The sequence below is a fragment of the Otolemur garnettii genome, unplaced genomic scaffold, assembly GCF_000181295.1.
Source record: "Otolemur garnettii isolate 467f Iridium unplaced genomic scaffold, OtoGar3 scaffold00109, whole genome shotgun sequence".
Taxonomy (NCBI): Eukaryota; Metazoa; Chordata; class Mammalia; order Primates; family Galagidae; genus Otolemur; species Otolemur garnettii.
Genome location: NW_003852504.1, coordinates 2,460,606 through 2,484,357, shown reverse-complemented (window position 1 = coordinate 2,484,357; position 23,752 = coordinate 2,460,606). Strand labels below are relative to the sequence as shown.

Here is a 23,752-nt window from a genome sequence, read left to right as displayed (position 1 = left end):
TAGTTAAATCTCTACATCACTTATACCTTACACCAAAATTAATAACAGATGGATTTAAATGTTAACAAAATCTATATAGCAAAGGAAATTGTGGAAAATATGGGAGTTGGTTATATAATTTGGGGTGAAGATCTCCAAAGATAGAATTCATAAAAGATTTTTGATAAATGTATCTACATAAAAGTTAAATATTTCTGTTAAAAAAAGTCACAAAGTTAAAAAAGAATTTACAAACCGAAGGGAAATGTCTGAAACATATATGACAGTCTACCTATCTCCTGCCTTCAATTGTGGTTACTTGGGCATATACTGGAAATCAAACAGGAGTCCACAAACGGTTGTCCAGGTAAAAGCTTTTGCTCTTACCTAGTATAGTCTGGACCTCACTATAATGGCCATGATGTAGGTCCCCAGTAAGACGCATAGAGCAAACTTTTTGAACAATAGGACAACACCCTACCCTCCAATTTCATAATAAACTATCTTAGATAGGAGATTACCATGGGGAAGAATAAAATGTAAGCCATAAGACCAGTCTTTTCAGGTAAACCATTCCAGCTAATCAGGAGAGTTAGATCAGGAGAGTTGTAAGAAGGTAGGATCTAAAGTTGAAACACCTGACTTCTAGTCCCAGCTCTGTCCTTCTTGACCTAAAGGGACTTCTTCCCTACTGAGCCTCAGCTTCCACACCTGTAAAAAGTACATTATGAAAAGCATCTAATAGGGATTATTTTGATGGTTGAGTCCATCCATTCATTTAATAACTATCACATGCCAAGGACTGTGGTAGACATTGGAAATATAGGGTATAATATAGGGATAATGCCCCTGCTGTGTGAGAGAGAGAGAGAGAGAAAGAGAGAGAGAGATACAGAGAGACAGAGAGAGAAAGAGAGATGTTATAAGTCAAATCTGTATTTTCTGGTTCCCTATAGCTACTTGAGGGGTCTTAGAGTCTTAATTCCATAAACAGAAACTCTCAGAGAAAGAAAACCATCAAGTCAGTCAAAGTCAGTCAAACTTTTTAGAAGACATCACTAGCTATCACATCTGAAATTTCTCTATTTTGCCATATGTCAGATCTTTCAACATGGAAGAGCAGTGGTTCATTAGCATTTTCAGAACAGTGAACTAATTACTGTAAATAATACTGTAAACACAGGCAAAATAAACAAAAGAGTTTAATAAAAATTGAGCTATTCAGACTATTTAAGTGCTTAGCCAGGGTGTTTTATCGCTGATTAATCTTTGACTTACATGATCTTCCCCCCCCCAACCCAGTATCTACAGTATTATATACAGCATTTATACAGTGTTACCATGAAATAAATGCAGCCGTAAGTTTGAGCATCCACTTGATAAATTGCTGAGTTTAAGAAGTTATTGGGGGAAGAGAGGGCTGTACGGGAGATTCAGATTGAATGCACTTACTAGGGTTATATAATTGCATTTTGCCTCAGTATCTCTTTTGAGTTAAAAGCTATATTGGCTACTGCACGGAATCTTATTCGTTTAGAGACTGGAAAGTCCCTGACAGATCATCTTATAGCTATTTTCTTTCCTGTTCCACATGCCAGGATGCTGCTTTGTCAAATAAAGCTATCTACAATAGACTTAATGGAGCTTACCAAATAGCTTTTCTCCCAGAAGGTTTCAATTCATTTTAATTCAAGGACTTTTGTGCATTTTTCTTCTTCTCCTCGATCGTATCTAATTCTGTTATCTCGCTTCTGTAGTACTCAACTGCAGAAATCCTGTTCGGTGTGAGCCAGTGAGAGGGCCCTCAGTTTTTATCTAAATCAGCTACATGTGTTAGCTATCGCACGGTTCCAATTAAAAGCTTAAGCAACTAGATCTCAGAATTGGTTTTTTTTTTTTTCTCTCTCCATGCTACCAAACTTGAATTCCACAATCTACAGCATGTTTCTGGTTAAATTTTACTTCCCAAAGAAAATAAAACCAACCCAGCCGTCTCAGTTACCTTTCCTTGGAGTGCCACAAAATTTCTTTTCTTTGTGAAACTCTATATCAGCCCATATTTGCGATGAGATACTTGAAATACCTTGCCATGGAAGAAAGGATGGCTGTACTCAAAGCAATGTATTGAAGAGGGAGAATTGCCTCAAAGCAAATCATGATCATGTGAAATTATTTCATTCTGTTGTTAGCCAGGATGAAAAGCATATGTGCCAAGTAAACATAAGAACAGCTGTTCCCTTTCAGCATCTATCTCCAGTCCTCTTCACTAACTAGTGGTTCTCAGACTTGGTATAACTAAGAATGATTTGAATTACCTTTAAAACTTCATATTTCTGGGCTTCTGAGTCTGATCCAGTAGGTCTGTAATGGGGTTTAAGAATCTATGTTTTATCAAGCATCCTAAATAATTAAGATACTGGTCCAGGTTACACCTGGACACATGCACAAATAGGTAACATTTTGAGAAATGTCGACTTAAACTAATTCTCCTTCATTTTTCTGGCCCAAAATTTCTTTTTCTTTGGTATCCAATCTCCTCCTTATTCCAACTTTTAGAGTTTGATCAACTAATTAACAAGTGCTATGTCCTATAAGCTGATGGAAAGAAATATGTAAATATGTGTAAATCCACGTAAAACATAAGACTACCACTTGGTGCTAACATGGAAGGTACTGAGTAGAATTCAGCAAGGACAAAGGATAACGGTATGGGCTAAAGTAGTCACAGTCAGTAAAAATTGATCATGACTTGAAAGACAAACAGGTTTGGATGAAAGGAAAAAAGGTAAAGTATTTTGAGTGGGGAGGAGAGAGCAGCAGGAGCAGGACTCAAAGAACGAAATAAGTATGACATGTATAAGGAGACAGAAGATTGAATGGGCAAGATGGATCCAAATTATGAGGGACTGCTAATGCCAAACTTAGATTTAGCATAGTAGGCAATATGGCACTATAAGCACATCTTGACCATGGCACTAATATGATGAAAGCAATATAAATTATATATTTTAAGAGATAATTTTGGATTCAGAGAGACTAGCCAGAGACTTTTATAGTAATTAAGATGTGAAATGATGAAGGATGGGACTAAAGTGAAGACAACAGCAATAAAAATGGTAGAAGAAAAGGTGGCAATGGTGGGAGATTGAGGCAAGAGAATTGCTTTAGCCCAAGAGTTTGAGGTTGCTGTGAGCTGTGACACCACAGCACTCTACCCAGGGCTACATAGTGAGACTCTGTCTCAAAAAAAGAAAAAAAGAAAAGGTTGCAATGGAATATAAGAGAGTAAAGATATTAGAAGTCGTTTTAGAGGAATAAAGTCTTCAACACCAAATTGGATATAGTTGATGAATAAAAGGTGAGAGCCCAGAATGAGTCTAGGTCTTCTAGTCTGCAGATCAGAGTTTTGGTGGATGTATCAGTGCACTAGGGCTGCTGTAACAAAGTACCACAGATTAGGTGGGTTAAACTACAGAAATGTATTATCTGATACGTGGACTGCCTGATAAATACAGTTCTGGAAGCTAGAAGTCAGAGATCAAAGTGTCAGGAGGATTGGTTTCTTCTGAGAGCTTTGAAGAATTGGTTCCTTATCTCTCTCTTAGTTTTTTGCCAGAAATCTTTGGGGTTCATCAGTTTGCAGATTCGTCACCCTAATCTCTACCCTCATGTTCACCTAACATTCTCCCTCTGTACACATCTGTCTTTGTGTCCAAATTTCCTCTTCCTATAAGGACACCAATCATATTGGGTTATGACCCACCTCAATGACCTCATTGTAAAAGGGTCTGTAGAGACCCTGGTTCCAAATCAGGTTATATTCTGAGAGCTTCAGCATGTCTTTTTGAGGAGAATAGAATCAACCTATAACAGTAAAACTGACAAAAATGGACTGATGAATGGGACGGATTTACAGAACATGGTGAGATCAGCTTCAGAGAGTGGGTAATTAGGAAATAGAAAGGATTTGTATTCAAGTCATAGTGGAAGAAAGTAATAGGAAGAGAAAATGTTAGTATAAAGGCATTGTCTGGAGCCCTGAGAATATTAGTAAATGTGTATGATATACAAGTGAATGAAAGAAGGGCAAAGAACTGACTACAGAACTTTTTGGGGGGGGCTACTCACAATGAGGGAGAAAGAAAAAGAGGAATTCGCAGAGGAGTAAGAAAAAGCATTTCTGAGAGAATGGAAGAACACTAGAAAAGAATTAGATCGTTGAAACCAAGAAAAGCTCTTATAGAAGTAGGAAGTAATCACCATTGCCAGATGTCACAAAGAAGATAAGAATTGAAAGAAACAGTATTGGGCAATAACTCTTTTAGTAGAGTGATAGAGGTAAGGGACAGAATATACATATGACATGAATAAGAGAGAAAGGAGATAAAAACTACAGGTCACTAAGTTTTAGTACTAAGCATAAGGAAACACAGGTATTATAAATGGCAGTAGAATTGTTAACAAAGTTAAGTTGTTTTTGGTTGAACAGAAAGGAAAGAGGTCATGAAGAGTATGAGACTGAAGGATATGAGAGAATGAAGGAGTAGTAATTATGAAGTAGAATCCCGGAAAAGTGGGAAGTGATCCAAATTCAGGTGGACTTTCCTCTAGAAAGGAGAGACGACTCTTTCTCTGAGGTAAGGGAGGGGAAGCTGCAGGTATATAGGTAAGCCAAGATTACTCCACATAGTAAGATTGCTCACTGATTCCATAAATGATTTGGAAATGAGGTCATAAGGAGAGAGGGAAATATCTGGAATAAATATCACAGGCAATATGGAAGGAAAAAATTAGTGAGAGGTGAGAGACCCATCAGCAAGGGCCAACGTGAGTCTGCCCTGAAAGTAGCTGCCTAGCTCTGCAACTTCCCATAAGAGTTGTCTGTGGTCCAGGATAAGGAGCAGAGAAAGCTAAAACAAGTGATTGTGAGTAAGAGATTGGCATAATAAGCCTGGCCAGGGGTTTTCAGGAAGCTAAAGAAATATGGGGTGCTGAGGAGTTTGCAGTAGAATCTATTTAGCTAGAAAGCAATTAATGGACTGTGTGAAGTTGGCCACTCCATGAGATTAAAAGCCCCAGCAAAGAAAGAGAGCAGTCTCAGGGGGCTAGGGGCCAGTGAGAAAATTGTGTTTAAAGGGGAATTTAGATATCTCAGTGGGCAAACAAATGAGGTCCCAGGTGCATCTATGCTATCAGAAGCCCAACCAGGGTTGAGATAATGACCTGTAGAGGCAAGGAAAGCAAGGCATTGTGAGGGCAGGGAACCCATTTGAGATTTTGCCTGAATAGGCCTGCAACCACCCTAATGGGTTGTATTCATATCATCTCTCTCTCGTTCTTCCCACTCTTAGTTCTTTTTGGCTTTTTCCCTTTGTGAATCACTCCAGCTCAAACTTTTCCTGAACCTTGAGAGGAATGTTGTACATTCTTCTTTCTACAATTTTGTAGCATTTTGTAGTATCGCCTATAATTTTGCTATAATGAACCTTTAAATTGGTGGCTGACTTCCTGAATTTACTTCTATTATTATTTTTGTTTGTTTTCTTTGTACTATTGAAGAGACCTGGGCATTAATTTTTTTTAATGGTGCAAAATCCTTTTTGATCTTTTCTTATACAAAAACATGTCTGGGATTTTGCTCTTAGTGACTCCTCTAAAAGGAGGAGTTCACAGCTGCCTTCGTACTTTCACATTGTCATGATGAACTGGCAGCTTTTAGATCTGAGGCGCAATCCCCATAAAGAGAAACATTTTTCCCACATAGAAATTAGTCAAAAAGGAGAAGCTGAGAACTAATGATGGCAGGATATGAATACATTCACTTTAGTCCGCTCTTTAGTATCAGGACTGATGGATTCACCCACTCAAACATATTATTAAAAGGTAATATTGAACTTTTCAATGTTCTGGCAATGTACAAAGAACTCCAACTTCAGAAATGGACCCAATTAATATTAAACCTGCGAAAGGAAAGACTTGGTGTCCTCATTAAAATGACAAAAACCCTCATTTCAGAGAGCGGGAAATACATTTTGTAGGTAAGGTCCCTCAGTAGCATTATAGGCAATCACATTTTCTTTTGCTTGATGACAGGTCCAAAGCAAGGAGATTATTATCTGCTCCCACTAGGGTGCAGGCATCCATTGCTGCTCATCAGCATGCCCTTTCCCCCAGAACAGAAGCAATGTCTCCACCTCATTTTCTCAGAGGGAAAATATTTCCACATATAAACTGGAGAATCTGGCTCTAATCATTTTCCTAGATCTCTGCCCTTTTCCATGTAGCTCCACCTGACATGTAGACATGAGCATAATTACTAGCCTGTAGTATAAGAAGAAACAAGAAGAAAGTGAAATATCACTACGTGGACTGCCAGAGGGAAAACATGCAAACCAAAGCCGTAATAAATAACTGTCCAGCTATAGAGGAGTCACTTAATTTACGGAGCCTGTGTACCGTTCAGCTGAACTCCAGCTCAACGTGCTGTCCTTGGTACTGACCCAGCAAGCAGACCAAATAGTTCTTCCCCTGTTTGGCAGGTAGTTAATGTCCCCTTTTCTGTACAGTTTTACATATACAATTATCTTTACTTGTAGCCTATCCTTTTCCTGTTGTAGTCGTTAGGAACACTGACCGTCTAATAAAAAATATCCCGGCCACTGGAAGAGGTGTCAAAGATAGATACTATTTGGAGTACTGGGAATCCAAGGCTCTGCATAATGGCTTTCTCTTTAAAGATACAATGTCTGTGTGATTACAGCAAGAATTAAAATCAGTAATAAAAACAAACATGAAATGAATGTGTCATGCCAAATGTCTTTTATAAGTTTTAAAACTAAAATGTAAAATTTAAAACAGCCACATCAAGATCATTGCATGGCCAGCCACAGAAAACAAATGTGGACACTGAGAACATCTCAACACTACCAAAGGATATTTCTAACCAGAATCCTCCATATTATATTGCCACTCTCTTCTCTGAATAGGCAATCTGATCACAGCAGCCTTGTAGGTACAATAGTACCTAATAGTTTTAGGAAAAACATCATGTTCAAGGCATTTGAATTAAACCCAGAGGCTCCCTGAAGGAAGCTTTCTTTTACAAGTAGGTAATGTTTAAAAGCCTCAGACTATGGCTTTCCTTTATATATTTGTCTTAGTCGGTCTTGTGTTTTCATAAAGGAATACCTGAGGATGGATGACTTATAAAGAAAAAAAGTCATTTTGGCTGAGAATTCGGAAGGCTGGAAAGTTCACAATTGGGTATCTGTATCTGGTAACAACCTCAAGCTGCTTCCACTCATGGCACAAACCTTCAATTTGTCTAAAACACAGTATCTGTGTAGCACAATGAGGCAAAGTGCAATACAATGAGGTATGTCTGGATACCAGATGAATACCCTTATCTGTAATGCTTGGGACCAGAAGTGTTTTGGATTTGGGATTTTTTTTTTTCAGATTTTTTACTATTTGCATTCATTATATTTACCAAATGAGCATCCCTAATCTGAAAATTTGAAATTTGAAATGAGCACCTCCTTTGAGCATGACCCCTGAGTGTCTCTTGTTGGTGCTCAAAAAGTTTCAGATTTTGGAGCCTTTCAGATTTCAGATTTTGGGGATTAGTGATTGTCAACTTGAATATACATATTTACACATACATACTTAAATGCATTGAAGCTATTGTTATTTTGAAAAGTCACATGATCTAACTCAATTAAAAATAAGAAAAATAAAAATTGTTATTTTACCTTCAATTATTCATTCTCTGATGTGCTTCCTTTTTTTACATAGATCCAGATTTCTGACCTGTATCATTTTCTTTCTCTCTGAAGAACTTCTTTTAACATTTCTTACCAGGCAGGTCTACTAGCAACAAATTACCTCAATTTTTGTTTGCCTGAAAAAATCTTTATTTCTTCTTTACATTTGAAGAATAATTTTAATTATTATTATTATTATTAAAATTAATAATTTTAATTTTATTATTATTATTATTCAGGGTACAGAATTCTAAGCTGTTGGATTTTTTTTTCTCTTAACTCTTTAAATATTTTTATTCCCCTCTCAAGAGTCACATGTAGTGTTTATCTTTATTCCTCTATAGGTAAGGTATTTTAACTCTCTTCCTCCTTTCATGATTTTTTCTTTATTTTGATTTTCTGAAGTTTGAATATGATATGCCAAGGTATAGTTGTTTTTGCATTTATCCTGCCTAGTGATTGTTGACCTTCCTGGATCTGTGGTTTAGTATACTAAAGTTAATTTGGGGAAATTCTCAGTTATCATAGCTTCTGTTCCTTTCTCTCTTTCTTCTGCTTCTGGATATTTTCAGTATAGATGTTTATGCCTCTTAGCTGTTCCACAGTTCTTGGATATTCTGTTATGTGATTTTTTTTAGTCTTTCTTCTCTTTGCTTTTCCTGTGGTCTGAATGATTGTGTCCCCCCCGCCTCACCAAAGTCATATATTGAAACCTAATCAGCCATGTGAGACTATTAGGAGGTAGGGCCTTTGGGTGGCGATTAGACCTTGCCCTCATGAATGGGATTAGTATTCTGTTTGCCCCTTCCTGATGTGAGAACACAGCTAGAAGGCACCATTAATGAAGTAGGAAACAGTCTCTCACCAGACACCAAAACCACTGGCACCTTGATCTTGGACTTCTCAGCCTACAGAACTGTGATAAAAATTTCTGTTGTCATAAGCTACCAAATTTATGGTATTTTATTATAGAAGCCCAAGTGAACTAAGTCAGGTTTTCAGTTTTGGAAGTTTCTACTGTCATATCCTCAACTCGGAGATTCTTTCTTCAACCATGTCAAGTCTACTAATGACCCATCAAAGATATTCTTCATTTCTATTAGTAGTTTTGATGTCTAGTACTTCTCTTTGATTCTTTCTTAGAATTTCCATCTCTCTATTTGTATTATCCATCTGCTCTTGCATGTTGTATAATTTTCCATTAAAGCCCTTTTCATATTAATCACAGGTTTTTTTTAATTCTCAATTTGATAATTCCAATATCCCTGCCATATCTGAGCCTGATTAGATGTTTGCTCTATCTCTCCAAACTATGTTTTTTGCCACTCGTAATTTTTTGTTATCCTATAAATAGGCCTTTAGTGGTGTGGGGGGGGAGGGAATTGCTCTCTAGTTCTATGAATAAGTCTCAGTCTTGTGGTGAACCTGAGCCCCTGGACTGTGACCATCACCAGTGCTTCTTAATTTTGCATCCCCCTCCCCACCTTAACTGGGACAAGATAGTTAGACGGGGGTGGGGTTAGGTATTTTGGATATTTCCCTTTTTTCCACCAGGTCTGTTAGGCTCTTCTAAAACTCAAACAGGTTGGGCTTTGATAAAATAGTTCATCTAGAGGGCAGGCCTTATAAGGAATAGAACATGCTGCCATTTCAAATATCAAAATGGTTCCTTTTCTTTTCCCTCTCCCTGCCAGAAGCTTGAGGAGATTTTCCTCTGATAACACTAAGAGGCCCTCTTAGATATTCTGGAGATAAGACTCAAAAAAGTGTGAGGGATCCCCTATGACTGCGTACCCCTGGAGTTTTTAACTCACATGCATGTCCTCCAAGCTGAGCCTGCAACAATTCATCAATTACATTTCCAGTTTTCCTACTAGCCGCTGGTTCCCACAGTGGTTTCTGAGCCTTGGTTTGAGGTCCCACATGTTGTGATTTTCTGTATTCATCTGTTTGTGTCTCTAGTTTGGAGGGCAGCAGTTTACCCTGTGACCTCACTTCTCTGACAAATAAGAGTTGTTGATTTTTCAGTCTGTTCAGCTTTTTACTTGCTGTAACAAAGTGGAACTTCTCTAAGGTCCTTATATACTGGAACAGAAACGGAAAATCTTGTGTCTTAATTGTTACATTTGCCTTTACTCTGTAGGACTAGTCAATGCTACATTCTTTAAAAACATCTGTCAGCTAAATTATTATGTAGGCAGGTGTCAGTGTAAGCAATTAATCCTATATTTTATTATCACATAAAATACAGCTCTTATCATTTGCTGTATTTCAAATAAAAGTAATCAATACCACCTAGACATATCTTAGTTATATTTGGGGTAGAGAATATGAACGATGATAAGAACTTTTGTGTGTTGAAATCCTGATTCATTTAGAAACATGGGTCTGTGTGCTTTTGTGTCCATCTCTTATTGCCATGACCAACTCAGACCTAAAATTCTTCATCAAGTTAATCAAGTTGACACATGTTAATTTAAAGTACCAACTTTACATGGTACTTAGAAGAACCACAAAAGAACGTGGAAACATAGTTTAATATTTGACATTGATTATTTAGCCTTAGTGTCACAGGCAGAAGCTCTGAAGGAAGAAAACGACAGCCTCCGTTGGCAGCTCGATGCCTACCGGAATGAAGTAGAACTGCTCAAACAAGAACAAGGCAAAGCCAACAAAGAAGATGACCCAAACAAAGACCAGCAGCTGAAGCTCCTGCAGCAAGCCCTGCAAGGAATGCAGCAGGTAAAGGCATCTGGGTTTTCTGAGCTCCTTGCCGATATGAAGGTCCCTGCAAACAAATAAAGTAGCCAACATGTTATTCTTCTTGGTGTTATGTTCTCTGGCATGGCTAAGAAGGAAATTATGTGTTATATTTAGTGAAATACTCTAGTTTAATACGAAGATAGAAATTTTTGAATAATCAACTTTCATTGAAAAATATTTGACATCAAAACTATACTAAACATAATCAGATTTTTTTTTCTTTATGCTTCAGAAGGTAGTTGAGGATCTAGACAGGGTCTCTGGGTCTTTATGAAGATCCTTAATTATTTAGATATGAAAATGTACTCATATGTCAATATCTAGCTGATAGAAGGCCAAGTAATACAGCCTTTTGGTAGGAGTGGTAGGGTAATATTACCCTTGATTTGTGTAAAATTAAGGACATGATGGGTTTTTAAGCAGCAATGCTTTGGGCACATGTTACATATTTGTTTTTATTTTGTTGGGTTTTTTGGTATTATCAGTCATTTATGTGAATGAGTTTGCACATAATTCCAAGTATCAAAATTAAAGTAAATCCGTGTATCTAACTGCAGCTGCCTTCAGATACAACATTGTTTAATAGATGCTCGACATCGAGAAGGTTTATGTTAACATCACCACTGTGAGCCTACAGTTTAAAAGATACCAACATCTGCTTTTATTATAGTAAAAGATTAGTGCTTCTGAGTCCGACTACTATCCTCTGTCATACTAGGCGACCAACTATTTTCCTTACAACTTAAATTGTGCAATAATTCTTTAACTATATGCCTTGGAATCAGCTAGGGCAAAGCTAATTGCTGGTGCGAAATTATAAATTATGAACAGGGAGCCTCTTCTGGCACTAGGAGCCCCATGTTCTTACTTCTGCCACCATTATCCTCCTGTATGACAAGTCATATCACATTAATATTCACCTTTCCTATTAGCAAAATGTGTGAAGTAAGGTTTACCTTTTTTTACTGTCATCGTGGAGCTTAATTAGAACATGTAAATTATGTCAGAGATCTTTCTACCAAAAAAATTCATCTCCTCAGCTAGCCTTCAAAGAATTTTGACAATATGGATTGTATCATTTTTCAGTCCTTGCAGAGGTCTTTTGCAAGCCTGGGAAGCCTGGGAAAGGCGTGACTATGGAAACATTTGTTGCTGTTGTTGTTTTTCATGTGTTACCTTGATTTTGAAAATATTTCACAAGAGGACAGTTCTGCTACTTAAACGCAATTTCAAAGTGATGAACTTTTTCTGCATTTCATCACTTCAAAGATCTCAGTGAGAATGAGGTCTCAGCCTCCCTCAAAATTAATTTCACTCATGTCAATTATTTTTTACTGGAAAAAATAGCCTTGTAAACAATGATAATTTTTTTTTCCATTTTATCCTAAAACATCTATACTACGATATGGTAGTTAAGAATATGGACACTGTTGGTGGGACTGTTGTTGATAGTACAGCCTCTTTGGTAAGAAGTATGGAGAATCCTCAAAGAACTAAAAGTAGACCTTCCATTTGATCCTGCAATCCCATTACTAGGTATCTATTCAAAGGAAAAAAAGTCATTTTACCCTAAGGACATATACACTTAATGTTTATAGCAGCACAATTTATAATTGCAAAGATGTTGAAACAACCCAAGTGCCCTTCACACACAAGTAGATTAATGAACTGTGGTATATGTATACCATGGAATACCATTCAGCCATAAAAAGATGGAGATTTTGTATCCTTTGTTACAACTTGGATGAGTTTGGAGAACACTCTACTAAGTATCAAAAGAATGGAAAACAAGCATCAAATGTACTCAATACTAATTTGAAACTTGTAGATTAACAACAACCTTCACACAAGAGAGAAAAACTCAATTAAATTCAAGAAGGGGAGAGGGAGGTTGGCAGGTTCGTTATCAGCAGGTACAAGGTGCCAGTATATGGCACACTTCCTGAGTGGAGGACACAACTACAACCAGGACTTTACCTTACAAACGCAAACAATGTAACCTAACTGCATGCACCCTCATATTAATCTGAAATAAAATAAAAAAGGAATATGTACTCTGAGATTACTAAAGAAAATAAAAAAGGAATATGTCCTCGGACCTGGTTTTAAATCCCAGCTCTGCCACTTACTATCTGAATGGGCTTGGGGAAGCCACTTTTAACGTCTTTAAGCCTGAGGGATCATAGTATCATAGGGTTATTGGGAAGCTTAGATGAGATCATGCATATAAAACCCTTAGCACAATGCTTAGTACATATTAGGCACTCAATGAGTAGTACTGATAATAATGATAAATACAGCTCTCTGCCTACTGATATGGAAACTAATGTATGTAAAATTTGTTACATATGAAAATTTACTAGTTTCCTCAGAAATTGAACTTGGCTTACCAAATGGCTATTTGTGAGACTACTTAACAACATGAAGTTCACTTCTACGCAGCACTTAGGATATTAGCCACACAGTATTAACTGCACACTTCCCTTACCCCTGTCCACAATAGGGAAGAAGTTAAGTGACTGGATGAATTAGTTTCTCAGGCCCTTTGTAAAATGTGAACAAGTTCAAGGGATGTTCATAACAGCCAGATAAAATAACTTAAAGTGAGAAATATCTTGATTGTCATGTTCTCTGCATGGAAAAATGATTTTGTGTGCTGAGAGAGACAGGCTCACCTGATCTCTAACTGAGCCAGTGATTGAGTGAAGCGCAGCTTCTTAGTTGGTGACATGTCTTTTGTCTTTTTTGTAGCATCTGCTCAAAGTCCAAGAGGAATACAAAAGGAAAGAAGCTGAACTTGAAAAAATCAAAGATGATAAGTTGCAGGTGGAAAAAATGTTGGAAAGTCTTAAAGAAAAGGTATTCGACCCTTAAGTGAACTTTTTCCCTTGACCCTTTACCCACTTTTCAGTGACAAAATTCTCTGGGAGTTCCTGTGGTAGGTATCAATGTTTGGCTGATTAGGGATTAAAAGCCCTTCTCTGAGGTATTAAGGGCCCCACTTTTGGTATGAGTCCTTGGCATTTCCGAGGATTCTGGAAAGTATACATTTTGAGGACTAAGAGGCCAGTTCATCCTTCAAATTCCTCAGTCTTCCCTCTTGGAGGAGACCAAAGTGTACACCTCTACCCTGCTTCATGTTGTCAAGCAAATAGCAATACAGAAAACCCATGTGACTCAAGGTAACTAAGCATTTTGTTAAAGAAAGAAACACAAGGGCAGCGCCTGTGGCTCAGTGAGTAGGGCGCCGGCCCTATAATACCAAGGGTGGCGGGTTCCAACCTGGTCCCAGCCAAACTGCAACAACAACAAAAAAATAGCTGGGCCTTGTGGCAGGTGCCTGTAGTCTCAGCTACTCGGGAGGCTGAGGCAAGAGAATTGCCTAAGCCTAAAAGCTGGAGGTTGCTGTGAGCTGTGATGCCACAGCACTCTACCAAGGGCAACAAAGTGAGACTCTGTCTCTAAAAAAAAAAAAAAGAAGAAAGAAAAGAAAGAAAGAAAGAAGCACAAGTGCACCTAGAATATTGACATCTCATTGCAGATACTCCATCTAGTGTAATAATGAGCAGCTGGAAGTAAGAGTAATAGCCAACACCTAAAGGAGGGAAACCTTAGGTAGAAACAAGGAGACACAGTATTCTAAAAGTAGACACTAGCAACAGGGAAGTCAAGATGGAAGGTTGTCAAGTGAAAGCCCTCAGTAATAAGAACCACCAGTGAGGACCTCTGAGAGCATCTGCTAACATCCAGATGGAAACCATGAATCAGGTGTCTCGTCTGTTTAAGGTGCATAAAGTCTACTGTATGGGGTCATCTTTGTCATACCTCTCCAATCTCCTTGATGCGTGGACATTCAGCTGAAGTTGTACTCCAAAAAGAAAGGCCCATTGACCAGAACTGCCTGATCTTAACGTTTCTGAAGGAAGAGAATATTAGAAGCTTGGACCAAGAGTCAAAAATCAATAACGATAGTTCCTCGAGAGCTCATGCTCTTACCTTCTGCATTCAGCTGAGGAAGATGCAATGCATAGAGGCCCTGTGTGTGTTTACCAAGGCAGTGCCTTCTCCAGAGTGCCATTAAGAACTGGCAAGCTTGGTGTAGTTGAAACATATGACTGAAAGTGTTTTCTTCTAGAGGCCATTTGCAATATACTTTTAATTCTTCCACTTCATAAAGCCAACTCACTTTCCAGTTTTGCGGATACTATTAAAGAAATGAGCACAATCCCAGAGAAATTCATTTATCAAGCGTTTAAAGGAAAAGTGCCAAAGCTGCTATACTAATCAGGACTCCCTCATGCTATCAGAGCTTCTAAAATGTCTCAGAGCTGTCACATAGCTCTGTTCTACTTCATACATAAGGTGGAGTATGTAGACCTGGGGTTATGCTGGTGACTTTATCCTTAAGATCACTCTTTTAGGACTGACATCACAAATTGACTTAAAGATATTTTTCATGTAAGCAGCTTTCTGCTTTGTAAAGTTTTTCATTTAAAGAAGCAAGAGGCCAAATGGCATAGAAGAAATGTACCATACTGTGCCTAATGATAAGTGTTTCTTATTCAAGAACTGAACAGACCATAAAATGGCAGCTAAAGGAAACGGAAAGAAATCCAACTGATAATCCAAAAAAAAGTCAGTCAAAATATGTTTTTCCTGTTATTTAAGCAAAGCTTCTTTTAGAGAAATTCGTGGCAGTTCATTATAAACTGATCTTCTCTGGGAAGTTGATTTGTGACCAAATATTTCAACCTGACACAATTAGGTTAGGAAGCAAAGTACCATCACATTAGACTGCAAAAATAATTTCAGGTTGAAAGGAAAGCAGTAAGTTTTGGTGAGAAGGGATCCTTTTTCTGTTTGGTTTTGTTTGGGTTTCTTGACAGTCAGCTCCACTGTGAGTGATTGTCAGTGTTTTGCAATATAACACTGTGACTATGTCTTATTACTGAAAGAACTAGCTCTTTGCATCTTCTAGTAAAATTCAAGGTGATAAGCATCCCTTCAGCATACAATCTAATGTTTTGAACGCCAGCTATAATAAAATTGAAGTCAGGTTTCAGTAAGGCTGCTGTTCTATTCAAGATGGCTAAAACTTCTCAGAATATCTTCACATCTTAAATCAACCCCAATCTGTTAAACTTTCACACTTGAGGAATGGCTTACTGGATCATTTGGTGTTTTAAAGGGGCTAGAAGCAGATGTGAAGCCTGTGGCTTAGAAGCAAGCCAGGAGTGTAAATCAAACTTGGCATAATGGTTACTGCCTGGATTGGATTCTAAGGGCCAAAGATTGAGTAGATCATCAAGAGAGGGCTCCCTTCTGACTATAGCCAGGAAGCCTGTAAATCCCCAAAACAACATGTCTTGCAGTATAGACCATTCATTTCATTCAGAGACAGCACCCTGGAAGCTTTGAAGACATTCTGAAAGAACAGGGAAGGAATCCTGTCTCTGCTGAGGGTTTGTAGAAGGGAAGAAGTAACAAAACACCTGAATCAGCCCTGATCTGCCCCTCAAGGAGCATTTCACCAGCATTTTGTTTTACAACCGTAAGAGACTGAAGCAGTGATTTCTTTTATTCCTTCTTCTGAAGGCTCTTCCTTCACATTTATAATACAGAAAAGATATTCTCAGTACCCAAAGAAAGAGGATCCATGAAAGATCTGGAGGTATTTTTTGTTTTGATTGCTGCTTATGGATTTCACCTGAGTTTCTCTCATGACACCTTCCTGCTACACTCAGAGAAAAGCTTTCAACAACAAAGAAGGCTGTTGACTAATAAGATTTTCGGTCATGGTCATTTCTTGCTGTAAAATTGAAAATATGCTGATAATGTCCTTACAGAAGGAAGAGAGAGAGAGAGTTGCTAGTCAATAGATAAAGGCTCTAATTTTTAATGTAAAAGCCAACATTTTGGGTGGTACCTGTGGCTCAAAGGAGTAGGGTGCCGGACCCATATGCTGGAGGTGGCGGGTTCAAACCCAGCCCCAGCCAAAAACTGCAAAAAAAAAAAAAAATAAGCCAACAGTTTGGCAGCACCGTAGCTCAGTAGGTAGGGCACTGGCCACATATACCAAGGCTGGTGGGTTTGAACCCAGCCTGGGCCAGCTAAAAACAACAATGACAACTGCAACAAAAAAAATAGCCAGGCATTGTGGTGGGCGCCTGTAGTCCCAGCTACTTAGGAGGTTGACACAAGACCAATTGTGACCAATTGCTTAAGCCCAAGAGTTTGAGGTTGCTGTGATCTGTGACACCATGGCACTCTCCTGAGGGTGACATATGACATAGGAAGACTCTATCTCAAAAAAAATAAATAAATACAAGCCAACAGTTTGAGTGGGTTGACTACATTGTAGAGTCTCCCTTCAGAAATGGGGCTTACCATTAAGAGAGTACGTACCTGAAATTTAAAAAAAGATGGTCTCTTTAACAGTGGATGACCTGGGATGAAATCCTGGCTCCACCACTTCCTGGCAATGTTTATCGAAGCTCATTTTCCTCATCAGTAGAATGGAGATAATATATATCTAACAGTGCCTGGTGTCTAGTTAGTAGGCAATAAATATTAGATCTGGTTCCCTTGATTATTTGGATAAAAGTCAAGAATGATAAAGGCAGAAAATAAAATTGGTGAAGATAAATGTGTAAATTGTCCTGTGTTTTGAAGCCATATGGGGAAGCTTTGGAATATCTGTGATGCTTTTTAAATTTATGCTATTTCCCTCCCATATTGAGCAATAATCCATATTGAGCAATAATTCAAATTGCTTTTATGGTCCTGTGTTAAAAAGTTACCTATTGTGTAGTTAATTGAACTGACCGGGGAAGCATGTCATTCTCACAGGAAGGCAATGCTTCTAGACTGTGTGCATCAAGCCAGGATAGCGACTACCCTGTTGAGAAGACCATGAACGGCAGCCCTATCAAATCTGAACGTGAAGCTCTGCTCGTGGGTAAGAAGCTAAAACACACATGCAATGCATTAGGATACAGCAGAGGAGGGGAAGGGTTTACCTAAGATTAATAAGCATACACCAAGCATTTATGAAGCATGGCAGTGCAAGAACTCAGAGTCCTGAAGATGAGGGGGTAGGAACAAGGACAAACATCCATAAAAATTATAACAGCAGCTCCCAGCCCTCTCTAAGCTCCTTGTAGCCACTGCCACATCAGCAATGTCGGTACAAGCACTATGCTAAGAGGGGTCAGCTGAGAAAGACATTGGAGACTTTTAAAGATCTCTATGCAAAGATAGCTAAGCCCTCTCACATCCACTCAGAGGACTAGTACAGACCCTGTTTGGCAAAGAGCTTTTCCAGATGAGCCTCTGGAGCAAGTGTGTGCCTCTGGAGTTTTTCCAGGTTCCTGACTGAGCTATTTTTACTCACAACACTTCTGACACCAAATAAGAGGGGTGTTTTTTTAATTTTACTTTCCAACACCAAATGCATGATGTCTTTTCCAGAACCACATCTCCAACTCTTAAGCACTAACTGGGTGTCCTACAACATAATTTAATTCAATTCTGATACTCCCCAAAGTTACCATTAGGTTCCGCAGGTGTGAAAGTTCAGTCCCATAAGACTTCCCTCACTTTACACATCATTCTCAAATATCAGGTCCCCAAGTTACCCACACATCTGTCCAGTTTGGCTACAAACTCAGGTGTTCCCCTCACCCCAGGTTCCATAATTTGCAAGAGAACTCACAGAATTCAGGAAAGTGCTTTACTGACTATAACCAGTTTACTATAAAGGATACAGTGGAAGAAATGAAGGGGGCAAGGTATTGGGATTGGATATGCAGGTTTCTGTATCCTCTCTGGGAGCACCACTCCCCCAGCTTCTTGACATGTTCACAATGGGAGGGTGCTCTAACCCTAACCCCTAAATTATTAGACAGTTTTATGGAGGGTTCATTATGTAGGCAAGATTGATTAAATCATTGGAATTAGTGATTATCTCACCTTCCAGTCCCTCTCCCCCTCCCTGATGTTGAGGAGGAGGCTGAAAGTTCCAACCCTCAAATTATGCCTCTGTCTCTCTGGTGGCTAGTCCCCATTCTAAAGCTATGGAGGGACCCCCAGCCACTAGTCATCTAATTAACATATAAAAAGATACTCTTATCACTGCAGAAATTCCACGTGTTTAGGAACCAGGGATAAAGACCAAATATTCGTATTTTTTATTCTATCACATTGTCAGATGAGTCAGGAAACTGTGGTATGCCGGACACAGGTAGGTTCTGACGAGATCATTGCCAGAATTACTCTCTCTATATAAAAATTCATTCCAAGGGGCAAGATGGCACAAATGATTAAAGAATCAAACAGACCTGGCTTCCCATCTTTACCCCACCATTTCTTTTCTGAGCCTCAGTTTCTCCATCTGCAAAATGGGCATAATGTTATTACTTACCTCAAAAGACAACTGTACATATTAAATAAAATAACCCATCTAAATCACTTAGCACAGTGCCTGGGACACAGTAAGCCTCCATAAATGGAAAATATTTTGCCTTTACAGCACTACTTGCAAATGCTTGTTGACTTCAGATTCCATTTGGAGAACAGTGGCAAACTGAGGTTCTAAAATATTTAAGAGGGGCTAATTATTTAAGCGGGGCTGGTCTTAGGCCACAGCAGATAATCTCAGCTGCCTTCTAGAAAGCTGAGCCAACAGTGGCCCACCCCATCTTATCCTCCACACTGACTGGTTTCTGCATATTTTTAAGATATATCTGCCTCCTTTGGTAATGGATATTATACTCAGATTTAACACTTTGATATGTTAATAAAGATGCACGGGGGATCTGCCATTGAGTCTTCAAGAAAAGTGACAACTTATTACAACTTATTAACGTTTTCCAACTCAAAGTTCTTAACAAATCGGCATGGCAACAGGGAGACCTGTCAGAGAAGTGCTGAGGGTAGAAGGATGCCTCTGTAAATGTATAGGAAAAAAAGATGCTTAAAATAAGTGTTTCTTCTTTTGTTTTTTGAAAAAGGTAGTCTTAAGCTGGCAGAGAAGAAGGAAAATCTGGTTTTTAAATCAGTTCCACAGGTTTGAACCCACAAAATCTGCTTAGTGTTTTAAAAAAACTATGGACTTATTTCTTGGCATTTGATAGCCTTTTTTGGCCAGAACATCTAGAATTTCTTTGAATGATGACTGTCTTCTTCAGAATTTAAATTTCTCAACTAGAAAAAGTGTTAAAAATTCGATTTACCTAGTCACTTAAGAATAAAGTAGTGTTATAAGTAATAGCACCCCTTTTGAACAGATTTTTCATGCCCCCCAACCTAGAACTTACTGAACTTTAAGCTACAATTTAAACTTGTGCTAGTCTTTGTCAGTCTCTTAAAGGGGCAGATAAGTTGTAGTTTATGAACCAAATCAAATTTTGCTTTTATTTCCCAGCAGTTGTCAGCAAACTCAATTCTCAGTCTAGTTGATGTATCTAAGATCTTATGTAAGGAGATAAACTCAAGAAAATTTAAAGAAAATGTAGTACATACATTTATTTTCCACCTGTTGCCAGAGAAATAAGTATTAGAACAATGAACCTGCTGGTCAGAACAATGGAGGCAGTGTGTGAAGCTGCCAGTCACCCCAGAGTCAGGCTGAGTAGAAATCACATGCATTCCTGAAAGCTGTAAACTGCTGTAAGAATTGGGTTACACAAAGAGATTCAGGGCTCTAAACACAAAATGCTAGTGACCACTTGAGTCAGCCAAGAATTAAATGTTTGTCTTTTGTTTACAGAGCTACTCACAAAATAAAACCCAAACACAATCAACAGATGCTCCTGTGAGAGGCACTGGGTTAATCAGGCAAAATACATGATTTGTAGGTTTGCCCAGCAAGGCATTATTAATGCCTTAGAGGCTGAAGTTTAATTTAAAGGCCACGAAAAGGAGCTGCAAAAACCCAGCAGTCTAAATTCATTGTAAAATTCTAGAATTCAAATGATGTTTAGCCATTAGGAATGATAGAAGTGACTCTTCAAATACCAGCTTTTCTACGTGTGACATAGCACAGTGAGAGACAGTCTGTGGGTTCAAATACCAGCTCTGCCACTTACCAACTGTGTGACCTTGGGGAAGTTACTTAACCTTTCTGTGCCTCAGTGTCTTGTGAAATGGAGATGGGAATACTCCACATGGGGTTGTTACCAAAATTAAATTAATAAAATACATGTAAACTTATGGAAGTTTCTAGTATTATATTTATGCTCTTACTATTCACTGTCATGTCTCAAGGAATATAAAGCTCAGGTATAACCTCCATGATACTGTCTCTATAGGGATCATCTCTACATTCCTTCATGTTCACCCATTTGGAGCAAGCATAGAATACATCTGTTCCTACTTACACCGTCTTGATAATAAGGTACGTGAGAGCCTGAAACAGGGCTGCAGTGTTCTTTGCTTAAGTGCTGACTTAAGCAAAAATAGATCATTAGGAGGTTTCCCTGACCTGCTCTAGCTGTGTTATGGTGTAGAGCTTTCCCTTTGCTAATAAGATGACCATCTGTCCCAGTTTGCCCAGGACTGAATGATGTCCTATGACTTGACACTTTCAGTAAAATCAGGCAAACTTGAATGAGTTGGCCACCCTACTTCCAAAATACATCTTAGAAGAATTTTCCTCCTTTGTCTTAATTTATATACATAGTATAAGCTGCAAATTAACCAGTATCAGCTTTCTCACCCATCAAACTGTTTTTCTTGAGTTTTTAGCCATTAACAAATGTTAATTTAAAAAACATTTATTTTTAAAATCAGAAGTTTTACCCAATCCTCCTCTCCCACCATCAACACTGCCATTGTCTATTACAGAACGACCAAGGCAGGGCCAAAAAAACAAGAGAAATGGAGCAATAAACTAACAGCCTCTGTAGCACAGGCTGAATATTTGCTCACAGCTGATCTCATGGGCCATTCCCTCCCTGAATGCTCTTCTTTGGGGGAACTCCCAAGGCATCTGGAGCAGGGATAAGGGCTAATTCCCTAGGACAGCAGTTCTCAACCTGTGGGTCGTGACCCCTTTGTAACAATGAAAATATATCGGGGCATAGGAAGGTTGAGAGCCACTGCCCTAGGAAGTCAAGCATGCCTCTTAGAGGCAGGAGGGGACTCTTGACTCCTCAGAATGACTCAACTCATGATATATTTTCTCAGAAGCATCATTCACGTAAGCATGCTCATGGATTATATTCCTTATTTCACAGGATCTGGGCCTTTTGAGAAGTGCCACTGAATGCCAATTCCTGACACGTGGCTGTCCAAACTTTTAAGCCATTTAATCATATATCCTTGTAACAAAGGCGCTGGCCCACTTGGGAATCTTATTGCTCTAACTACCTTCCAGCTCTATACATCCTCCTCAGTGGAATTGTTTTACTTCTACCTAGCACTCCCCCTCTTTTCCCTCTGGGAAGCGCTGCTATTCTGCAATTAAATCACCCATTTGACAGTAGAGGGGAGGATGGAATGTGAGTACCAGGACCAAGTAGTCAGTCTCAGTGGTATGAAAAATGAACCATGTGTCAGTCAAAACTGTTTCTTTCTTAATTTACAAAAATAAGACATATACATTATCTTTCAAATGTAAGCATTATAGAAATATGGTAAAGGAAAAGTAAAATTACATACAATCTCACTGCACAAGGATATTACTCTTAGCTTAGCATATGTTTCAAACTCTTTTCTCTACTTATGCTGTACCTATTTTATACGTATATATCTATAAACATTCTCTGTGTCTTTTGAAAAGGGAACTCGGCTCTATATTATACCCCGCAGTGTGCTTCCTTCACATGCCTGGCTATAGTCCGCTACCAGCACTGCGAAGAAGGCATGACTTCACTCCAGGCCCGGTTGCTCTTTAGCAGCTTCCTGCTGGAGTAGTGCCAGGGCCTCCCAAGGACAGCCTGCAGTGATACCAGCAGAACTTAGGCTCTAGCCTCAGGCACACTCAGTGTGGCAGCAACTCTGGGATTTTTCAAGGCTCCCTTGGTCCAATCAACCAAGCCTTGGTCCCCAGGTTCACAGTTAGGAACTAATGTAGAGAAGATCACCTAAAATGAGCTCTAAAGGAGTGCAGAGATTTGGTTTTTGTTTTTATGTTGAAGTGTATATGTGTGTGTGAGAGAGAGAGGGAGGGAGGGAGAGAAGTGGGAGAGACAAACAATGCACAGAAGTAAGAACACACAGCACGCCCTATTCCTGTGTGCTTTCCTTTGTGAACTAATGTGCATGTGAAGAATTCTGCCTTGGTGGCAGCCATTTCTGACTTCCTCCCCTCCCAAAGGACTTGGCAGCTTCAGTGGGTCTGTAAATAGTATCATCAGTACTGAGCAGCCATCATTGAGCTGGCTACAAACCCAAGCCTCTCCACACCACTGACTCCAACTCTTCCCAATAGCAAGCTGAGCAAACCCTATCTGGTGGTCACAGCAGAGGAAGGAACACTATTGTCAGGAAGCAACTTCGCCTACACACACAAAGACACAAGGAAACATACACACATACACTTCCACGTTCTAAAGTAGGCAACACAGGGAAAGATTAAGAAAGTAGAACTGATTCTGAATGAGATGTTCCCTCTGTCCTGCAGATCTGCACCAGTGATGTAGAATGTCTCATGGGTAGACTACAGCATACCTTCAAGCAAGAGATGACTGGAGTTGGAGCCAGCCTGGAGAAGAGATGGAAATTCTGTGGCTTCGAGGGCTTGAAATTGACCTAAATCTCTTTGCCTAACAATTTGGGATCCTGAAAATAATTGTGTGTGATAAGCTTAGAAAGTGATTTGTATTTTCAATGGTTTTCAAGTGGAAATTGCTTTAAATTTGTCAGTTCATTCCTGTAATGTGTTTTGAGTTAAAATAAGGATCCTGGAACAGCACCTCGAGCTACAGGGCCTAAAAAGAAATTGCCTCTAACCTCAAGTGCTGTAACTTCCTCCCTTTTCTGTCAATTGGTTGTTCTTAAGTATTGAAAAAGTCCTAAGACTAAAGAGTATTTGGAGTGTTTTTGGTGTCTGTACTACTGTTGTAGGCTTTGGTATTTTTTTTAAACACTGCTAACTGAAATGTTTTGATGATTTGTATGTGACTTGTGTTTCCAAACTTCTCTGTACATTAATGTTGCTACTGGTGAAAGAAATGAGAGCAGCCACGCTTGGTGCTTTTGTGTAACTGCCATTGTCTTTCCAATCCCCCGTAGACCAGTAAATA

The 23,752-nt window shown here is 38.9% G+C and overlaps 1 protein-coding gene across 1 annotated transcript in view; it reads left to right on the top strand.

Moving 5' to 3' along the window:
- The window catches only part of ENOX2 (ecto-NOX disulfide-thiol exchanger 2), a 66,938-nt gene extending 43,401 nt beyond the window's left edge, over positions 1-23,537 (top strand). The window contains exons 8-12 of the mRNA XM_023517388.1: positions 10,303-10,484; positions 13,257-13,364; positions 17,355-17,463; positions 20,816-20,901; positions 23,131-23,537. Coding sequence (XP_023373156.1) covers positions 10,303-10,484; positions 13,257-13,364; positions 17,355-17,463; positions 20,816-20,901; positions 23,131-23,262 — 617 coding nt within the window. The 3' untranslated portion in view covers positions 23,263-23,537. The remainder of the gene's footprint in view (positions 1-10,302; positions 10,485-13,256; positions 13,365-17,354; positions 17,464-20,815; positions 20,902-23,130) is intronic.
- The last annotated feature ends 215 nt before the right edge of the window (positions 23,538-23,752 follow it).